Source organism: Artemia sp. Qi Xiang Cuo, chromosome 17 (assembly GCF_049724085.1).
Source record: "Artemia sp. Qi Xiang Cuo chromosome 17, ASM4972408v1, whole genome shotgun sequence".
Classification (NCBI taxonomy): Eukaryota; Metazoa; Arthropoda; class Branchiopoda; order Anostraca; family Artemiidae; genus Artemia; species Artemia sp. Qi Xiang Cuo.
Genome location: NC_142810.1, coordinates 22,517,815 through 22,536,931, shown reverse-complemented (window position 1 = coordinate 22,536,931; position 19,117 = coordinate 22,517,815). Strand labels below are relative to the sequence as shown.

Here is a 19,117-nt window from a genome sequence, read left to right as displayed (position 1 = left end):
GAAACAAACAATGAAACTTGTTATTATATAAAGTGCTTTGTACCATAGCCCTAGGGGTGAAATAGTCTCGGCAGAGAAAACAACGACCAGTACACCTACCAATATCCGGTAGACCGCTTTGAATCTTACTAGCATTCGAATTTACCATTAAGAACAAGGTAAAAAACCAAAAACGACAAAAAAAACAAAATCCAAATCATATCCAAAAATCAAGCATATTTCCATTAACCATAACACCGAAAAACAACCCAAAACCAAAAATAAAATGACTTCCCAGAACAATTATCCGTCTCAGGTTAAAACCTGGATCAGGGTTAAGGTCTGTCGGGGAAAAATTTTAAACAATTCCTCCACCAGCACTAGATCCAACCTGAAATTATATAGTGTATTACGGTAATCACCTGGCAAAAAAAAAAAAAAAAAAAAAAAAAAAAAAAAAAAACTGTCTTCCTACTTTAGTAACTGAAATAAATGAGCACTTGAACAAGGTCTAGACCCTACTCATCCATCCAGTTCCCCAGGACAAAACAGTATAACCAATCCGACAGTCCGAAAATCAAGTCCAAAATAGAGCAAAATCAGCATCAATAAGCATACGTCTATGTTCCAAAACCAAGCTATAGCACCATAAATCTACAAAAACATTATATTCCCAAGGTGATCACCATATATTGGGGCTCGTCAGATGAAAACTCATTGCCTAAATGGGTTTCGGCGCTTAAATTTCATTACCCAGGCAATTGAGCGTGCCATGCCATAATCTGGCATACCCCTATATAGTGCCACCAATGGAATAAACATAAACAAAATCCAAAACATCCAAAAAATAAAAATATATACCCCAGAAAAATTTTTTTCAAACATTCTTAACCAACCTTCAAATTATTTTATTTTAACCAGCTCTTTTCGTATTTTTTAAAGTTCTTCACAATCACTGCTGATCATTATCAACTTTTTCTGAAGCAACTTTTATCAGATTATCTTTATGCCGCCGGAATTCTCTTTGGAATGCCGCCTTACTTGCTTTCATCTAAAAAACGCAGGGTGATCTGAGGGCTCACCAATGTCTCGCCAACGGAGATAATTACACTTAGCTAAATTGTTCGTCGCTACCAAATCTGCGTTACTAGACCAACAAGGTATCTCAGTTCCTACTTTATATCTTTATATCTCAGGTGGTGAAATGTACAGTCTGTATCTAATAATGTAGACTCTGCAGGTTTAAGACTAGAAAAATCAGGTACAATAGCTTTCGAAACTTCAGAGTCTACAGAGACTATAAGAATCAGCAAGATTTTGATCTCAAATCAACTTAGTTCTCCAAGGTTGATTTTTCCTTTCATTTCTTTGCTAAGGAATTCCTGTAAGTGAAAGCAAAAAATTTAAAAGGTATATGATCACTAATCGAAAAATCTACAACCCCTTCAATCGAACCAGAAACCGAACTAGAAATAAGAGCAAGAACGTGATCAAGATTACTAGTTGACCTGGAAGTATGAAAATAAGTACAATTATCCGTTTTATTTACGATTGATAGATTTGGTAGCGAAGAAAGGAAAAGAGAAGAACACACACAACTTGAATTGAGCAGATCGCAATTCAGATCACCCGCTATGCAAATATCATAATTAGCTGAGTACTTTTGGAAAAAGCACTCAGTTTACCACACGCATCTTGGAATAAAAAATCAGACAGGTCATTTCGGAAATATGTTGGAAAATAACAATTAATCAAAATACATTCAGAAATACAGCATGCAAGAAAATAATTATTATAAAATATCAGACGAGAATCAAATGTATCGGGTATAAAAGTAACTAGCCCTCCCGACGGGCGTCCACTAGTAGGTATAGCAGGAATCGAGTAATGTTTATAACCAGGAAGAAACGTATCAAAAAACAGCAAAGCAAAATCAAGGGGGTGATGTTCATGTAAGCATAGTATCCCATTAGTAGGCAAAAGCAGCCTTAACACTTCTCTTTTACCAAGAACTCCGTTCGAATTAAAAGACACTACGGGAACAAGCAATCGATAAGGTAAATTTTTACTTTGCATTTATACGCTTACGAATCTGAGGACAAAAGAAACTGAAAGAGCCACAATTCGCACACTGAACCTGAACAGAGAGTAAGGCTTGTCTCTAGAGTTTTTGTGGTCGCCCGAACAGCGCGCGCATTTCATAGCACTTGATTCGCACTTCTTAGTATCGTGGGACATACTCTGGCAACGCTGACATCTCCTCGGGAGCTTCCTGTCAGCAGTAATCCAAAAATGCTCATAACCTATGTTCAAAACATGGCACAAATAATATTTCATAAAAGATTCTGAATCGAAAGTTACTTTCACCACAGAAGATTGTCCAAGCCACTTGAAATCACAAATCCCCGAATATTTTCCTTTTCTAGGGTTTCCAAATCACAATCTTTCTCAATCCCGTGCATGATACCCACAAACTCACGTTTCTCGATTCGACGCAGCAATCCGGATATCTATTTTTTATCAAGCTCGATACGGGTCCCAACTTATCCGCTTTAACTTTTATTGTAACAGAGTCTCTATTGCGTCTGACGTCATAAATGTCATTCATTTCTAGTTGATCTAAATCTGCCTTCCGCTTTAGCGGATCTTATCAGTTATTGGGAAATGAACTGATTTTCAGAAGTTCAAATTTTTCGCTTGGCGACGGTAAATTTAGCCATTCAGTGGGGATTTCACTTAGGGATGGAGGCCTATCAGTGACGATTGCCTGTAGATGCAGGATATCCTTAGAAAGGTTCGTTAGCTTCTGTTAGCGGTTCGTTAGCGTCGCCAGCGTAGAGGGAACCAGACATCAGCGCCGTCAGTTGTCTCCAGAGTGGTCTGTGCGCCAGGGTAGGAGCTTCACAGGGGTCAATGCCCCACGCCGTGAGTCGATCGTGGATGATACCCACCCATCTCATACGTGGTCTACCTCTGGGGCACTTCCAGCCGTTCGCAGTTGGATTGAAATCAAATATAACTCGTGCAGGTGTTTCAGTGGGTAGGCGAAGTAGATGACCGTACCAACGGAGCGAGCGGGACTCAAGCTGTTCGGACAGGGGTGGTAATTTAAAGGACAAGAGGATATCCATGTTCCGTACCCTGTCGAGCCACCTAACGTGTTCAATTTTGCGGAGGTGTTTTGTCTGGACAGCATCTACCTTCATGATCTATGACTGCGTTAAAGGTCAAGTCTCTGACGAGTACAACACGACACTTGCTACCGAGGCACAGTAGATGCGAGCTTTCGTGAGACGGCTGATCTGGGGTTTGTGAAATATTGTTCCCAGTAAGTGGCCAAAAATGGCGTTTGCCTTTGCCATCCTTGCTGATATCTCTACATCTATATTTCCGTTTGAACCAACAACTGAAGCAAGACGGCTAACTGCATGACTATCTCAAGATATTGGCCATACATTTAAATGGTTGTCTGAGTGTACTATTTGTTGTTCACAGGTAATTTTTTGGTCCTGGTCAAGTTTACATTTAAATCAAGCTTTGTAATAGCGGATGCTAACGTTTCCAGCGCAGTTTTGATATCATTGAGATTTTTATATACCGATGCAATATTGTCAGCAAAGTCGACATCTGACAGAACTCTTCGAGAAAAATTGTTGCCAAACGGATGCACCAGCAGTGTTTTGTTGAAAACGTGATCCATGACACAGTTGAAGAGTTCGGGAGCAGCAGTGCAGCTTTACCAAACACAATGTCTAATTTGAAAATCTGATGAGAGCTGGCCATTACAAGATCAGCAGTTTCGGTCTTATTGTGTAGTTCTTTGAACAGATTGACAATTTACTTAGGTACATCAGCAGGTTGAAGGATCAACCACAGTAAATGTCTGTCAACTGTGTCAATAGCAGATTGAAAATCGACCAAGACAATGTATGGCTTCCCTTCATAATCTAGAATTTTCTCTATCAGTTGTCTAATTGTATGGATTTTCTCAGTAGTGTACCTACCCGGCACGAATCCAGCTTGCTGGTGGTGACGAAGGGGATGGAGATACTTTGTTGCCCGCTGGAGGAGCAGCATGGTGAAGAGTTTGCTGGGTACCGAAATAGAGTAATTCCACGATAGTTATTACATTCTGCTTTACTGCCTTTCCTCTTGTAAGCTGGCACAAGTAAGCCAGTCTTCCAGTCTGATGGCATTATTTCAGAGCGCCACACAGTATTAAACAGCGTTTGTAGCCAGAGGGTCATGGATGAATCACCATTTTTAAGGAGTTCTGATGTCAGGCCACATATTCCAGGCACTTTGTTGTTCTTCAGCTTTCGTGCTGCTGCTTTAATTTCTTCTGCTGTAAATTGCTGTAAATGTGGCTCCGATGTCCTTTTTTTTTGGCGGCCTCTTGGAGCTCGCGTGCTTTTTTGTCAATAAAGGTCTTATGGTCTTTGTGCAGCATGATGTTACGCTCCTTATTTAATTGCCTATACGCTGTCATGTCCCCGTGAAGGCGAGCTTCCTGTCTCCAATCAATAATGGCAAGGGACTCTTTACTGATCAAGTCTTTTTTCTTACGCTGTTTCATTCCAGCAACCCTAGTTGCAGCTGCAAGAGCATTCTCTTTGATGACCATCCACACACCTTCACTATCATCGCATTGCGTAAGAACCTCAAATCTGTTGGATATTTCAACCTGATACTGCTTAGCCAAAGCGGGGTCTTGCTGGATATGGTATGTATCAATTTTCCTAGGTTTCTGGCTGGCTTTTGTAGCTTTCAGGCGAAGCCGGATTTTGGCTGCAACAAGACGATGGTCGGTGTTCCCAAGTTCGGCGCCTCGGTAGGAGAGACAATTCGGCACAGAAGAAAGCCATCGCCGGCGTATGATGATGTAGTCGAGCATCTTCTTCGTTGATCCATCATTGTTATACCAGGCGTATCTGGCTATATTGGGTCTCTGAAACGAAGTGTTTCTAATGTTAATATTGTGGGCGAGATAGCAATTCAGAATTCTCTCTCAGTTGTCATTTAGGTTATTGACTGTTATGGGCTCAAGAGCAAAATCACACATGTCAGACTCATTTGAAATGCTAGCATTCATATCTCCTAATTCTCTGGCTAATAGAAGCTTTGAGCCGGGTTGGTTCAGTGTCAAAACATTCCAGGTGGCCACATTGATGCCACCTTGGTCAGCAATATTCAGAGGGAATTGTCCGTGGGCGGTCCGAGGTCGAGACGGGGTTTGAGATGATATATCCGAGGCTGAATTTCTGGTTCCATTCGTAGCATTAGAGGTTTCAGGAGGAGGGCTGCCAACCCAACCGTCCCTAGATGCATTTGGTTCTCTGGGGGCTAGCCAGGTATCCAGAGGCACGTGGAGGTCGTTCTTCATGCGTTAATTTGCATGGGAACTAACTCCGGACGAGCATCATTACCTCCAAATATCAGCACTACACGTACAAAAATATGTTTTTAAAATTGTTATTACTATGAGCCGATTTTTGCTCTTACTCGGCTGCAACATCTGCAGAAACAAGTGTCAAAACTGTTATTTTAGTCTTGTAGAATGCTGTATTTTTGTATTCGTCTTCTTGTAAATATGAATTAGGTGATATTTCTCTCGGTAGGGTTTTTGACTTGTGGAAGTGCATTTTGAAGCATAAGTAGTTTTTGACCGTCGGCAATACTCTCATCTCTAATATAATTGCTGAGACTATCCTCAAAGCGATTGCTAAGTCATTTGTTACTCCCTTCAAAGGAATGTTCAATGGATGCATAAAACCTATTGATGAAACTAACCAACAAGGTTGCCACCTGTGGCACGAAAGTGCTATTTTAGCACTATTATTGTAACTTTTTTTTACTTTTTTACTGTAGCACCGAAATCAATTTGTATTACGCAAATTTGGGCATTTGTAGCACTATAGGAACTGACCGTGGTGGTAACTCTGCTAACAGATGTATTACTCTCTTGTTGGATACTCTTGGTACCACAGAATAAGTCTAAGAAATCATGTTTCTTAAGTAAAATCACTCTGGGAGGGCTTCTTTGGTCCGGCTAATCTGCTAGCATTTTTTTTTGAAGGTTGGTGATCCACTTTAGGCAAGATATTTCCATAGTTTATTATGTCAAAAGCCTGACAGCTATTGAAAACCGTTAAAAATAATTCATAATTTGTGATTTAATCTCCTTTTATTATGATGATTATTAATGTTTTTGCTAACTGGGCAATTTAAAAAGTGATGGCCCTTAAATCATAACGGATCTCCTCCATGTTAACATCAATTGACAGAAATTAGAAGGGGTGGGGGGAGCAATTTTTTCAGAATCTTTGGGGGGGCGGGGGCAATTTTCTGTTCTTTAGTTTTTTCAATGAAAGTACAAAAACATCCATTTTTCAATGAAAAACCAAGAAAAATGTTTTAAAAATTTAAGGGGAGGAGCAAGAGATTGGAGAATAGGTATAAGTGGAACTTGTCTGTTTAAGTGCTATAAAGTGTATGGAGGGTCAAGAACCCCAAATTGTGTCACCAGTACCAGCTTGATTTATCTAGGGTTGAAGCCAGCTATTGTCTGATATTCCATGGTCAGAGTCACTGAGATTTAAAATTAATGAAAGTTAAGTTTCTTCATAAATGATCAGTTATATTGAATAGCCTAAATTGGTTTTGTGACCGTACAATTTCCAGTCTGTCACATTTTCGTTCCGTATTAGTTGTATCATCCTTTTTGTTTACTATCTACAAGTTTATTTCCCATTTTGCAAAATATATTCTGCAAAATATAAATCGTACAAGTATTCCTGTAAAAGCTGTTCTTGTCACCTTGCTTGGTACTAGGATTCTGAGGATTCTGTAAAATATAAATTGTACAGGTGTTTTTGTAATCTTGCTTGGTACTAGGATTCTGAGGATTCTGTAAAATATAAATTGTACAGGTATTCCTGAAACAGCTGTTCTTGTAACCTTGCTTGGTACTAGGATTCTGAGGATTCTGTAAAATATAAATTGTACAGGTATTCCTGTAACAGTTGTTCTTGTAACCTTGCTTGGTACTAGGATTCTGAGGATTCTGTAAAATATAAATTGTACAGGTATTCCTGTAGCAGCTGTTCTTGTAACCTTGCTTGGTACTAGGATTCTGAGGATTCTGTAAAATATGAATTGTACACGTATTCCTGTAACAGCTGTTCTTGTAACCTTGCTTGGTACTAGGATTCTGAGGATTCTGTAAAATATAAATTGTACAGGTATTCCTGTAGCAGCTGTTCTTGTAACCTTGCTTGGTACTAGCATTCTGAGGATTTTGTAAAATATAAATTGTACAGGTATTCCTGTAGCAGCTGTTCTTGTAACCTTGCTTGGTACTAGGGTTTTGAAGATTCTGTAAAATATAAATTGTACAGGTATTCCTGTAGCAGCTGTTCTTGTCACCTTGCTTGGTACTAGGATTCTGAGGATTCTGTAAAATATAAATTGTACAGGTATTCCTGTAGCAGCTGCTCTTGTAACCTTGCTTGGTACTAGGATTTTGAAGATTCTGTAAAATATAAATTGTACAGGTATTCCTGTAACAGTTGTTCTTGTAACCTTGCTTGGTACTAGGATTCTGAGGATTCTGTAAAATATAAATTGTACATGTATTCCTGTAGCAGCTGTTCTTGTAACCTTGCTTGGTACTAGGATTCTGAGGATTCTGTAAAATATAAATTGTACATGTATTCCTGTACCAGCTGTTCTTGTAACCTTGTTTGGTACTAGGATTCTGAGGGTTCTATAACATATAAATTGTACAGGTATTCCTGTAACAGCTGTTCTTGTAACCTTGCTTGGTTCTAGGATTCTGAGGATTCTGTAAAATATAAATTGTACAGGTATTCCTGTAGCAGCTTTTCTTGTAACCTTGCTTGGTACTAGGATTCTGAGGATTCTGTAAAATTTAAATTGTACAGGTATTCCTGTAGCAGCTGTTCTTGTAACCTTGCTTGGTATTAGGATTCTGAGAATTCTGTTAAATATAAATTGTACAGGTATTCCTGTAACAGCTGTTCTTGTAACCTTGCTTGGTACTAGGATTTTGAAGATTCTGTAAAATATAAATTGTACAGGTATTCCTGTAACAGCTGTTCTTGTAACCTTGCTTGGTACTAGGATTCTGAGGATTCTGTAAAATATAAATTGTACATGTATTCCTGTAGCAGCTGTTCTTGTAACCTTGCTTGGTACTAGGATTTTGAAGATTCTGTATAATATAAATTGTACAGGTATTCCTGTAACAGCTGTTCTTGTACCCTTGCTTGGTACTAGGATTCTGAGGATTCTGTAAAATATAAATTGCACAGGTATTCCTGTAACAGCTGTTCGTGTAACCTTGCTTGGTACTAGGATTCTGAGGATTCTGTAAAATATAAATTATACAGGTATTCCTGTAGCAGCTGTTGTTTTAACCTTTCTTGGTATGAGGATTCTGTAAAATATAAATTGTAGAGGTATTCCTGTAGCATCTGTTCTTGTAACCTTGCTTGGTACTAGGATTATGAAGATTCTGTAAAATATAAATTGTACAGGTATTCCTGTAACAGCTGTTCTTGTAACCTTGCTTGGTACTAGGATTTGGAAGATTCTGTAAAATATAAATTGTACAGGTATTCCTGTAGCAGCTGTTCTTGTAACCTTGCTTGGTACTAGGATTCTGAGGATTCTGCAAAATATAAATTGTACAGGTAGTCCTGTAACAGCTGTTCTTGTAACTTTGCTTGGTACTAGGATTCTGAGGATTCTGTAAAATATGAATTGTACAGGTATTGCTGTAACAGCTGTTCTTGCAACCTTGCTTGGTACTAGGATTCTGAGGATTCTGTAAAATATAAATTGTACAGGTATTCCTGTAGCAGCTGTTCTTGTTACCTTGCTTGGTACTAGGATTCTGAAGATTCTGTAAAATATAAATTGTACCGGTATTCCTGTAACAGCTGTTCTTGTAACCTTGCTTGGTACTAGGATTCTGAGGATTCTGTAAAATATAAATTGTACAGGTATTCCTGTAGCAGCTGTTCTTGTAACCTTGCTTGGTACTAGGATTTTGAAGATTCTGTAAAATATAAATTGTACAGGTATTCCTGTAGCAGCTGTTCTTGTAACCTTGCTTGGTGCTAGGATTTTGAAGATTCTGTAAAATATAAATTGTTCAGGTATTCCTGTAACAGCTGTTCTTGTAACCTTGCTTGGTACTAGGATTCTGAGGATTCTGCAAATATAAATTGTACAGGTATTCCTGTAGCAGCTGTTCTTGTAATCTTGCTTGGTTTTAGGATTCTGAGGATTCTGCAAAATATGAATTGTACAGGTGTTCTTGTAACCTTGCTTGGTACTAGGATTCTGAGGATTCTGCAAAATATAAATTGTACAGGTGTTCTTGTAACCTTGCTTGGTACTAGGATTCTGAGGATTCTGTAAAATATAAATTGTACAGGTATTCCTGTAGCAGCTGCTCTTGTAACCTTGCTTGGTACTAGGATTTTGAAGATTCTGTAAAATATAAATTGTACAGGTATTCCTGTAACAGTTGTTCTTGTAACCTTGCTTGGTACTAGGATTCTGAGGATTCTGTAAAATATAAATTGTACATGTATTCCTGTAGCAGCTGTTCTTGTAACCTTGCTTGGTACTAGGATTCTGAGGATTCTGTAAAATATAAATTGTACAGGTATTCCTGTAACAGCTGTTCTTGTAACCTTGGTTGGTACTAGGATTCTGAGGGTTCTATAAAATATAAATTGTACAGGTATTCCTGTAACAGCTGTTCTTGTAACCTTGCTTGGTTCTAGGATTCTGAGGATTCTGTAAAATATAAATTGTACAGGTATTCCTGTAGCAGCTATTCTTGTAACCTTGCTTGGTACTAGGATACTGAGGAGTCTGTAAAATTTAAATTGTACAGGTATTCCTGTAGCAGCTGTTCTTGTAACCTTGCTTGGTATTAGGATTCTGAGAATTCTGTTAAATATAAATTGTACAGGTATTCCTGTAACAGCTGTTCTTGTAACCTTGCTTGGTACTAGGATTTTGAAGATTCTGTAAAATATAAATTGTACAGGTATTCCTGTAACAGCTGTTCTTGTAACCTTGCTTGGTACTAGGATTCTGAGGATTCTGTAAAATATAAATTGTACATGTATTCCTGTATCAGCTGTTCTTGTAAACTTGCTTGGTACTAGGATTTTGAATATTCTGTAGAATATAAATTGTACAGGTATTCCTGTAACAGCTGTTCTTGTACCCTTGCTTGGTACTAGGATTCTGAGGATTCTGTAAAATATAAATTGTACAGGTATTCCTGTAACAGCTGTTCGTGTAACCTTGCTTGGTACTAGGATTCTGAGGATTCTGTAAAATATAAATTATACAGGTATTCCTGTAGCAGCTGTTGTTTTAACCTTTCTTGGTATGAGGATTCTGTAAAATATAAATTGTAGAGGTATTCCTGTAGCATCTGTTCTTGTAACCTTGCTTGGTACTAGGATTTTGAAGATTCTGTAAAATATAAATTGTACAGGTATTCCTGTAACAGCTGTTCTTGTAACCTTGCTTGGTACTAGGATTTGGAAGATTCTGTAAAATATAAATTGTACAGGTATTCCTGTAGCAGCTGTTCTTGTAACCTTGCTTGGTACTAGGATTCTGAGGATTCTGTAAAATATAAATTGTACAGGTATTCCTGTATCAGCTGTTCTTGTAACTTTGCTTGGTACTAGGATTCTGAGGATTCTGTAAAATATGAATTGTACAGGTATTGCTGTAACAGCTGTTCTTGCAACCTTGCTTGGTACTAGGATTCTGAGGATTCTGTAAAATATAAATTGTACAGGTATTCCTGTAGCAGCTGTTCTTGTTACCTTGCTTGGTACTAGGATTCTGAAGATTCTGTAAAATATAAATTGTACCGGTATTCCTGTAACAGCTGTTCTTGTAACCTTGCTTGGTACTAGGATTCTGAGGATTCTGTAAAATATAAATTGTACAGGTATTCCTGTAGCAGCTGTTCTTGTAACCTTGCTTGGTACTAGGATTTTGAAGATTCTGTAAAATATAAATTGTACAGGTATTCCTGTAGCAGCTGTTCTTGTAACCTTGCTTGGTGCTAGGATTTTGAAGATTCTGTAAAATATAAATTGTTCAGGTATTCCTGTAACAGCTGTTCTTGTAACCTTGCTTGGTACTAGGATTCTGAGGATTCTGCAAATATAAATTGTACAGGTATTCCTGTAGCAGCTGTTCTTGTAATCTTGCTTGGTTTTAGGATTCTGAGGATTCTGCAAACTATGAATTGTACAGGTGTTCTTGTAACCTTGCTTGGTACTAGGATTCTGAGGATTCTGCAAAATATAAATTGTACAGGTGTTCTTGTAACCTTGCTTGGTACTAGGATTCTGAGGATTCTGTAAAATATAAATTGTACAGGTATTCCTGTAGCAGCTGCTCTTGTAACCTTGCTTGGTACTAGGATTTTGAAGATTCTGTAAAATATAAATTGTACAGGCTTTCCTGAAACAGCTGTTCTTGTAACCTTGCTTGGTACTAGGATTCTGAGGATTCTGTAAAATATAAATTGTACAGGTATTCCTGTAACAGCTGTTCTTATAAGCTTGCTTGGTACTAGGATTCTGAGGATTCTGCAAAATATAAATTGTACAGGTATTCCTGTAACAGCTGTTCTTGTAACCTTGCTTGGTACTAGGATTTTGAAGATTCTGTAAAATATAAATTGTACAGGTATTCCTGTAACAGCTGTTCTTGTAACCTTGCTTGGTACTAGGATTCTGAGGATTCAGTAAAATATAAATTGTACAGGTATTCCTGTAACAGCTGTTCTTGTAAGCTTGCTTGGTACTAGGATTCTGAGGATTCTGCAAAATATAAATTGTACAGGTATTCCTGTAGCAGCTGTTCTTGTAATCTTGCTTGGTTTTAGGATTCTGAGGATTCTGCAAAATATGAATTGTACAGGTGTTCTTGTAACCTTGCTTGGTACTAGGATTCTGAGGATTCTGAAAAATATAAATTGTACAGGTGTTTTTGTAATCTTGCTTGGTTTTAGGATTCTGAGGATTCTGCAAAATATAAATTGTACAGGTGTTCTTGTAACCTTGCTTGGTACTAGGATTCTGAGGATTCTGTAAAATATAAATTGTACAGGTATTCCTGTAGCAGCTGTTCTTGTAACCTTGCTTGGTACTAGGATTTTGAAGATTCTGTAAAATATAAATTGTACAGGCTTTCCTGTAACAGCTGTTCTTCTAACCTTGCTTGGTACTAGGATTCTGAGGATTCTGTAAAATATAAATTGTACAGGTATTCCTGTAACAGCTGTTCTTATAAGCATGCTTGGTACTAGGATTCTGAGGATTCTGCAAAATATAAATTGTACAGGTATTCCTGTAGCAGCTGTTCTTGTAACCTTGCTTGGTACTAGGATTTTGAAGATTCTGTAAAATATAAATTGTACAGGTATTCCTGTAACAGCTGTTCTTGTAACCTTGCTTGGTACTAGGTTTCTGAGGATTCAGTAAAATATAAATTGTACAGGTATTCCTGTAACAGCTGTTCTTGTAAGCTTGCTTGGTACTAGGATTCTGAGGATTCTGTAAAATATAAATTGTACAGGTATTCCTGTAGCAGCTGTTCTTGTAACCTTGCTTGGTACTAGGATTTTGAAAGATTCTGTAAAATATAAATTGTACAGGTATTCCTATAGCAGCTGTTCTTGTAACCTTGCTTGGTACTAGGATTTTGAAGATTCTGTAAAATATAAATTGTACAGGTATTCCTGTAACAGCTGTTCTTGTAACCTTGCTTGGTACTAGGATTCTGAGGATTCTGCAAAATATAAATTGTACAGGTATTCCTGTAACAGGTGTTTTTGTAATCTTGCTTGGTTTTAGGATTCTGAGGATTCTGCAAAATATGAATTGTACAGGTTTTCTTGTAACCTTGCTTGGTACTAGGATTCTGAGGATTCTGTAAAATATAAACTGTACAGGTATTCCTGTAGCAGCTGTTCTTGTAAGCTTGCTTGGTACTAGGATTTTGAAGATTCTGTAAAATATAAATTGTACAGGTATTCCTGTAACAGCTGTTCTTGTAACCTTGCTTGGTACTAGGATTCTGAGGATTCTGTAAAATATAAATTGTACAGGTATTCCTGTAACAGCTGTTCTTGTAAGCTTGCTTGGTACTAAGATTCTGAGGATTCTGCAAAATATAAATTGTACAGGTGTTCCTGTAGCAGCTGTTCTTGTAACCTTGCTTGGTATTAGGATTTTGAAGATTCTGTAAAATATAAATTGTACAGGTATTCCTGTAACAGCTGTTCTTGTAACCTTGCTTAGTACTTGGATTCTGAGGATTCTGCAAAATATAAATTGTACAGGTATTCCTGTAACAGGTGTTTTTGTAATCTTGCTTGATTTTAGGATTCTAAGGATTCTGCAAAATATGAATTGTACAGGTGTTCTTGTAACCTTGCTTGGTACTAGGATTCTGAGGATTCTGCAAAATATAAATTGTACAGATGTTTTTGTAATCTTGCTTGGTTTTAGGATTCTGAGGATTCTGCAAAATATAAATTGTACAGATGTTTTTGTAATCTTGCTTGGTACTAGGATTCTGAGGATTCTGTAAAATATAAATTGTACAGGTATTCCTGTAGCAGCTGTTCTTGTAATCTTGCTTGGTTTTAGGATTCTGAGGATTCTGCAAAATATGAATTGTACAGGTGTTCTTGTAACCTTGCTTGGTACTAGGATTCTGAGGATTCTTGTAACCTTGCTGTTCTTGTAACCTTGCTTGGTACTAGGATTCTGAGGATTCAGTAAAATATAAATTGTACAGGTATTCCTGTAACAGCTGTTCTTGTAAGCTTGCTTGGTACTAGGATTCTGAGGATTCTGCAAAATATAAATTGTACAGGTATTCCTGTAGCAGCTGTTCTTGTAATCTTGCTTGGTTTTAGGATTCTGAGGATTCTGCAAAATATGAATTATTTCATATGAAATATGAAATATGAAAATATAACAAGCAATATATTGCTTGTTACTAGGATTCTGAGCTCCATGATATAATATGGTTTAGAATTGGAAATGAAATTAAGATTGATCATGCTGAGTTCAAAGAATGTGAAAAACTTATAAGAGTGGAATTGGAGACGAGTGTTGCAAAAGAAAACCACCAGTGCTGTCTGGCGTTTGTCAATTTCGTTCGTTCCTAAAGTGCCTCACACTTGTCTTTTCAGGTATTTTAAAATGTAGGGAAAAGTAAAGGCAGCAGAGTTCTGTCACCAATAGGCACATCAGCTTAAAGTAAACTAGAATACAAACCTGCCGATATTTTATCATAAACCTACTTTTTGCTGGCTGATTTTGACTTTAGATAATTTTTGAAACAAAAAATGCTAATTAATTATCACTTACAGAGGAATTTCACGGGGATTCTATAAAAAATACTGGTCAAGAAGCTCAACTCTCTTTGATATTCTTGTGTTTATAACGAAAACGTGAGACCCTGTAATTTAACCAGAACTTCAACAACTCCCCCCCCCCCGCCTATCCTGTCTTCCTATGATAAACACCACTGGCTTTTACTAGTTTGCTCCCTTTTCTGGGCCCAGTCAGTTTGTTTGTTTTAAGACACATTATTACCCTTTTTGACACTTCTACGATTATAATGAAGACATGAGACGTTGCAGTAAAAGCTGTGCTGCAGGCTAAAGCCGTCTCTTCTTATGATAAAGTGCCCATGATCCGACTCTTACTAGCTCCTTGCACTTCTTCGGCCCGCATTCAGTTTGTTGAGACTCAGTATTACCTTCTTTGGTATGTCTACATTTTTAAAGTAGAAGTGTGATACTGCAGCAAAAGCTGGGTTGCAGCCCCCCCCCCCCCCTCTTATCGTGATAAATATTTTTGTGAGCCCACATTCAGTTTGTTTCAAGACCCAATATTACCTAATGTTTTATGGGTTTTTTTACGCTCTCCTAATGACTTGTTTTGGCTGTTTATCTGCTGTTATTTAAGACTCGTTTAAATGCTAAACCCAGCCAATATCGTAATTTTGAAGATAATAGGCAATTGTATGTGTTTAGAAAATATTCTGGTTATCCTGCGTGTGTTGAACTGAGTTGAACTGAGGATGTTGCTGAAACCACAGCCCAATTCTAGCTAAGTCTTTATAGTAAATTTATTGAATCTAGAAACACATGGTACTAAGTAAAAAAAAAAGAAGCAAAAAGTAAACATTCTTTGACATTTATTTTCAGGAGGTGTTTTTGACGAAAATGCGTTCTCAGTTCATGACCGTTCTTCTTCAAATTTTAATTGCTAAAACTCATGATCTACTTCGAGATGAAATTACACAAGCCCTTTTCGAATTGGCATCCGTTGATTTTGATGATTTGTTTAATTCTTTTCTGCCCCAATTCGCATCATCACTTGTTGGAATTTCTGACCATCAAAAATCTGAGCTAGTAGCCTCATTCAAACAGGAAAAGGTTAGTAAACTTTATCCATGGTCCTTAAAAAAGGATAATGATCAGGTAGAAAAAGGAGAATAATCCCATACTCTTATTTTCAGCTATAGCCTATTTCTGTGTCCAAAATTTTTAGAGCGTTTGATTTATATAGTTTCGGTGTTATATAGCTTCGTGTTTCTTTTTCCTTTTGTGTCTTCCGTTTCATTACTTTTTTGTGATTTTTTCTGGCTTAAGTCCAGTTTCCAGTTACTTTTGAATTTTGCTCATTAGCAAACGTCATGGTTTGTAAGACCCGTCTCGTACGCTAAGAAGAGAAGTGCCGGTTTGGGGTAGGTTGAAGATAGATTTGTTAATGAGTTATAATGAAATTTCGGCTGGACTTTTCAAGAGCTTTTCTAAAAATAAACGTGATTCCTAACTAAACTGAAGGAGTACGTTGGGTAGTATTGCCCCTTGAGAAAATTATAGCCTAGGAAATCATAGCCTACGAAATTTTTGAAGGGTTTCTAATCTTTGCCGGCTGTCCAAAAATTATCCACCTACACAAAAATTGCTAGCAGGGCAAGGGGTGTCAATCAAGACAGGGCAAAATCATTCAGATTTTTGTTATTTTAAGTAGCTCCCTTTTTTTTGGGGGGGGGCTGAACCTAATCTTTTCCTACCTATTGTGTGTTGCCGCATCATTGTAGCACAATATTGGCAGACATGAATATATAGCGATTTAAAAGTGATTCAGCTGAGATGGTTTGTATAGGATGGTGTCTCCTGTTGATAAGAAAGCGTTGCCAAGTGCAGAGAACCCTGTTGTTATAGAGATGGGTCCAGGCTTGCAGAAGCCTCTTTTCAACTAGAGGTACCGGTGTTTGCTTCCTGTCTTTACGTTTAAGACTTAAGAAGAAGCTATTAGTCCCTTATCTGGACCCGTGGGACCCATCGTTTCTTTTAGGCCATGACAATCTTAATGATTTAAATAGTATGGAAATTATAACAACGTTGAAAGAAAACTCCTTTTAATATTTTGTTTAATGGATCCATACATTTTGAACTGGACTTGTTAGGAGTTTCATAAAGTCATTTTCCAGGTACATAGGTAGGGACAAGGGGCATGGATGGTAAAGGAGGCTTGTAAGTCATGCTTAGTTTGAAAATACATTACTAAGAGAATTCTAGCTGCTCACTGTATGACCAAAAAGTGCAAGTTATCGGTCATAGTAGTATATGGTCCTGTAGAACTAAAGGACAGACTGGCATAGAACCGAATGAAGGTGACAGTAGTAATATACAGTTACTGGAAGAAAGAGATAAGACCCCAGTTAGAAACATTGCATTTTTATTCCAATCATAATGGCCAAGCTGTTACAGAGGCTGCAAACAACGATCAGGATATCGCTAATGAAAGTAAGTTCTGAAACGTGGGCGATGCGGAAGGCTGAAAAAGACTTTTCAAGTGTTTTCCACGAGAATGTTATAATGATTCTTTTATGTACTTGTTTGACTGGTCGTATATCAGAATATAAGTTGTACAAAAGTGTAAGATGCTTTGTACGAAAGAAGTTTTAATATGATTTGGCCACGTTTTTCGGATGAAGGATGGCAGGTTGCCAAAGATTCAGGGCCAACGAAAAACATGTCGTTCCGCATGGGATAGGAATGGGTCATAAGTACTGATTTAAAGGAAATCAGAATTTATTGGAAAGGGTAAGGAGCGAAGCTTTAAATAGATTCAAAGAACGAAGAAGCAGGCGGCTGGGTTCTGGAGGGAGTTGCTAGCACAAGTAGTTTTTTTTCAGTGTCCTAGTAAGATTTTTATCTGCTATCATATATTTCATTTCATTTTAATTACGACGGAAATGCAATTCGTAGTTAAATCAACTGAGGAATAAGATGAGAGCCTGTGAGAAATGGGGTAGTCCCAATTAATTTGTAGTTAAAGGTTTTCTTTTAAAATGTAAATTAAAATTATAACGACTATGGGCTCCTGGAGGAAATAAGGATCCTGAGACTGGCGGTTGCGAACAAACCTCCTCAGTTCCACACTATTCAAAGTTTCTGCTTTCCTACTATCAGTTAGTCATCACTGTATATGATGTTTTTATTCTTGTGTGCCTTTTTCCCCGCCCCACCCTTATTTGAGACCTCTACGTTTCCTGAGCTCAGAGTCTCCTTTTTTAAATACATTTATTAGAAATAAAGGGTAGCGGAAATATCTAATGCTATTGGATATTATTCATACCATCGAAAGCGTAAAAGTGCAAAGTTTTTGCTCATCATAACTAATGGGTACCTGAGACTGCTTTTGTTGCCTATAAACCCCCTCCCGCTCATTCTTAGTCAAAGAACCCTTACTACAGTCCAAGGAATGTGTCAACCTTTTAGGTGTGTATAAATATTTCTATTCTTTTTGGTTTCAGGGGGCTGACCTTGTTTTTCCCCTGATTGTTTGCTAAGAAGAAAATGCCTTGAGTTTGAATATTGATATGCATGAGATATGTTATTTTGGTACTATTATTACTGCTGAATTTTTTTCTCCTGAATGTCTTCATATTTTGCATTTTTATCGCTCTGGAGTTCGAAATACAAGGTTAGTAGTACATATGATTCGTCTGTTTCTCGCATCTCTTTTGAATTGTGACGGTTTTCAGTCAAAAAGAAGCCTTTTCTGCCATCTACTATTTTTTTGTTAATGCCAACTTAACTTGTAAAAAAATCATTCAAGGAGCAGGACTAATCTTCATGATTCAATCTAGTGCTTAAATACTCGAAGAAAGATTTGTTTATATTCTGGATTTATAAAGATAATTTTATTATAAATCAATTCAGAATTCTGTCTATTTCTAGCCTTTGAATTTTATTTTCTTTGTTCTTTTTTTCAGATTTATTTTATTTCGTTATTTTATCAGACAGTTGGAAAAATTATTCGTTATTTTATTTTCTTTCCCTGGAAATGTTGTCCCTTCGTTTCCTTCCTCTTTAATTCTTTTGTTTCTGTATTTTCACTTATAAAATTTTAACTGACTTCTTTTTTTTTTCTTTTTTAGGATTTCCCCACCTTCGCTTTGAATTTAGAACGATTTGTTGTCGACTCAAGATGTTTCTTCATTCAACAATTTTAAGTCGGTTGCTGGTGCTTAGCTTTTTTATGTAATGTGTATATGCGTGTTTGCTTGTTTTTGAAAAACGCTTTTGATCCTATGTCGTGCATTACAACATATATTTATTATTGGCTTTTTTACATTAAATTAATGTTTTTTATTTTAAAACATTGTTTATTTTTGGGCCTAACACAATTTTGTTGTTTTTGATAGTATATAAGGTATAAAGCTTAGGTTTCTTTTATACTACTTTAACTACAACATAAAGAAGTAAAGCGATTCAGTTCTAATTTTCGGTTCTTAGAATACCAAAGAAAAGAGAAATTTAGGAAGGCCTTCGGGAGAAATTGTTAATTTTACGGCAAATATGTGGTCAAAATCACGCATAAATAGTGACATTCTACAAAAATAATAACCAGCACATTCTGTAAAAACTTCGGCACAAAACGCCAAAAAAATCACCTTAGCACTGACATTTAAGCTGGGTTAGGGGTCTTCGAACTTGTTTAAATTTCACTTTTTAAAAAAG

At 37.1% G+C, this 19,117-nt stretch overlaps 1 protein-coding gene across 1 annotated transcript in view; it reads left to right on the top strand.

The window, feature by feature from the left end:
• ebo (exportin ellipsoid body open) overlaps positions 1 to 18,734 on the top strand; it is a 112,286-nt gene extending 93,552 nt beyond the window's left edge. Inside the window, exons 13-14 of the mRNA XM_089102966.1 lie at positions 15,284 to 15,514; positions 18,535 to 18,734. Of these exons, the coding sequence (XP_088959092.1) occupies positions 15,284 to 15,514; positions 18,535 to 18,609 (306 nt within the window). The 3' untranslated portion in view covers positions 18,610 to 18,734. The remainder of the gene's footprint in view (positions 1 to 15,283; positions 15,515 to 18,534) is intronic.
• Positions 18,735 to 19,117: the final 383 nt, after the last annotated feature.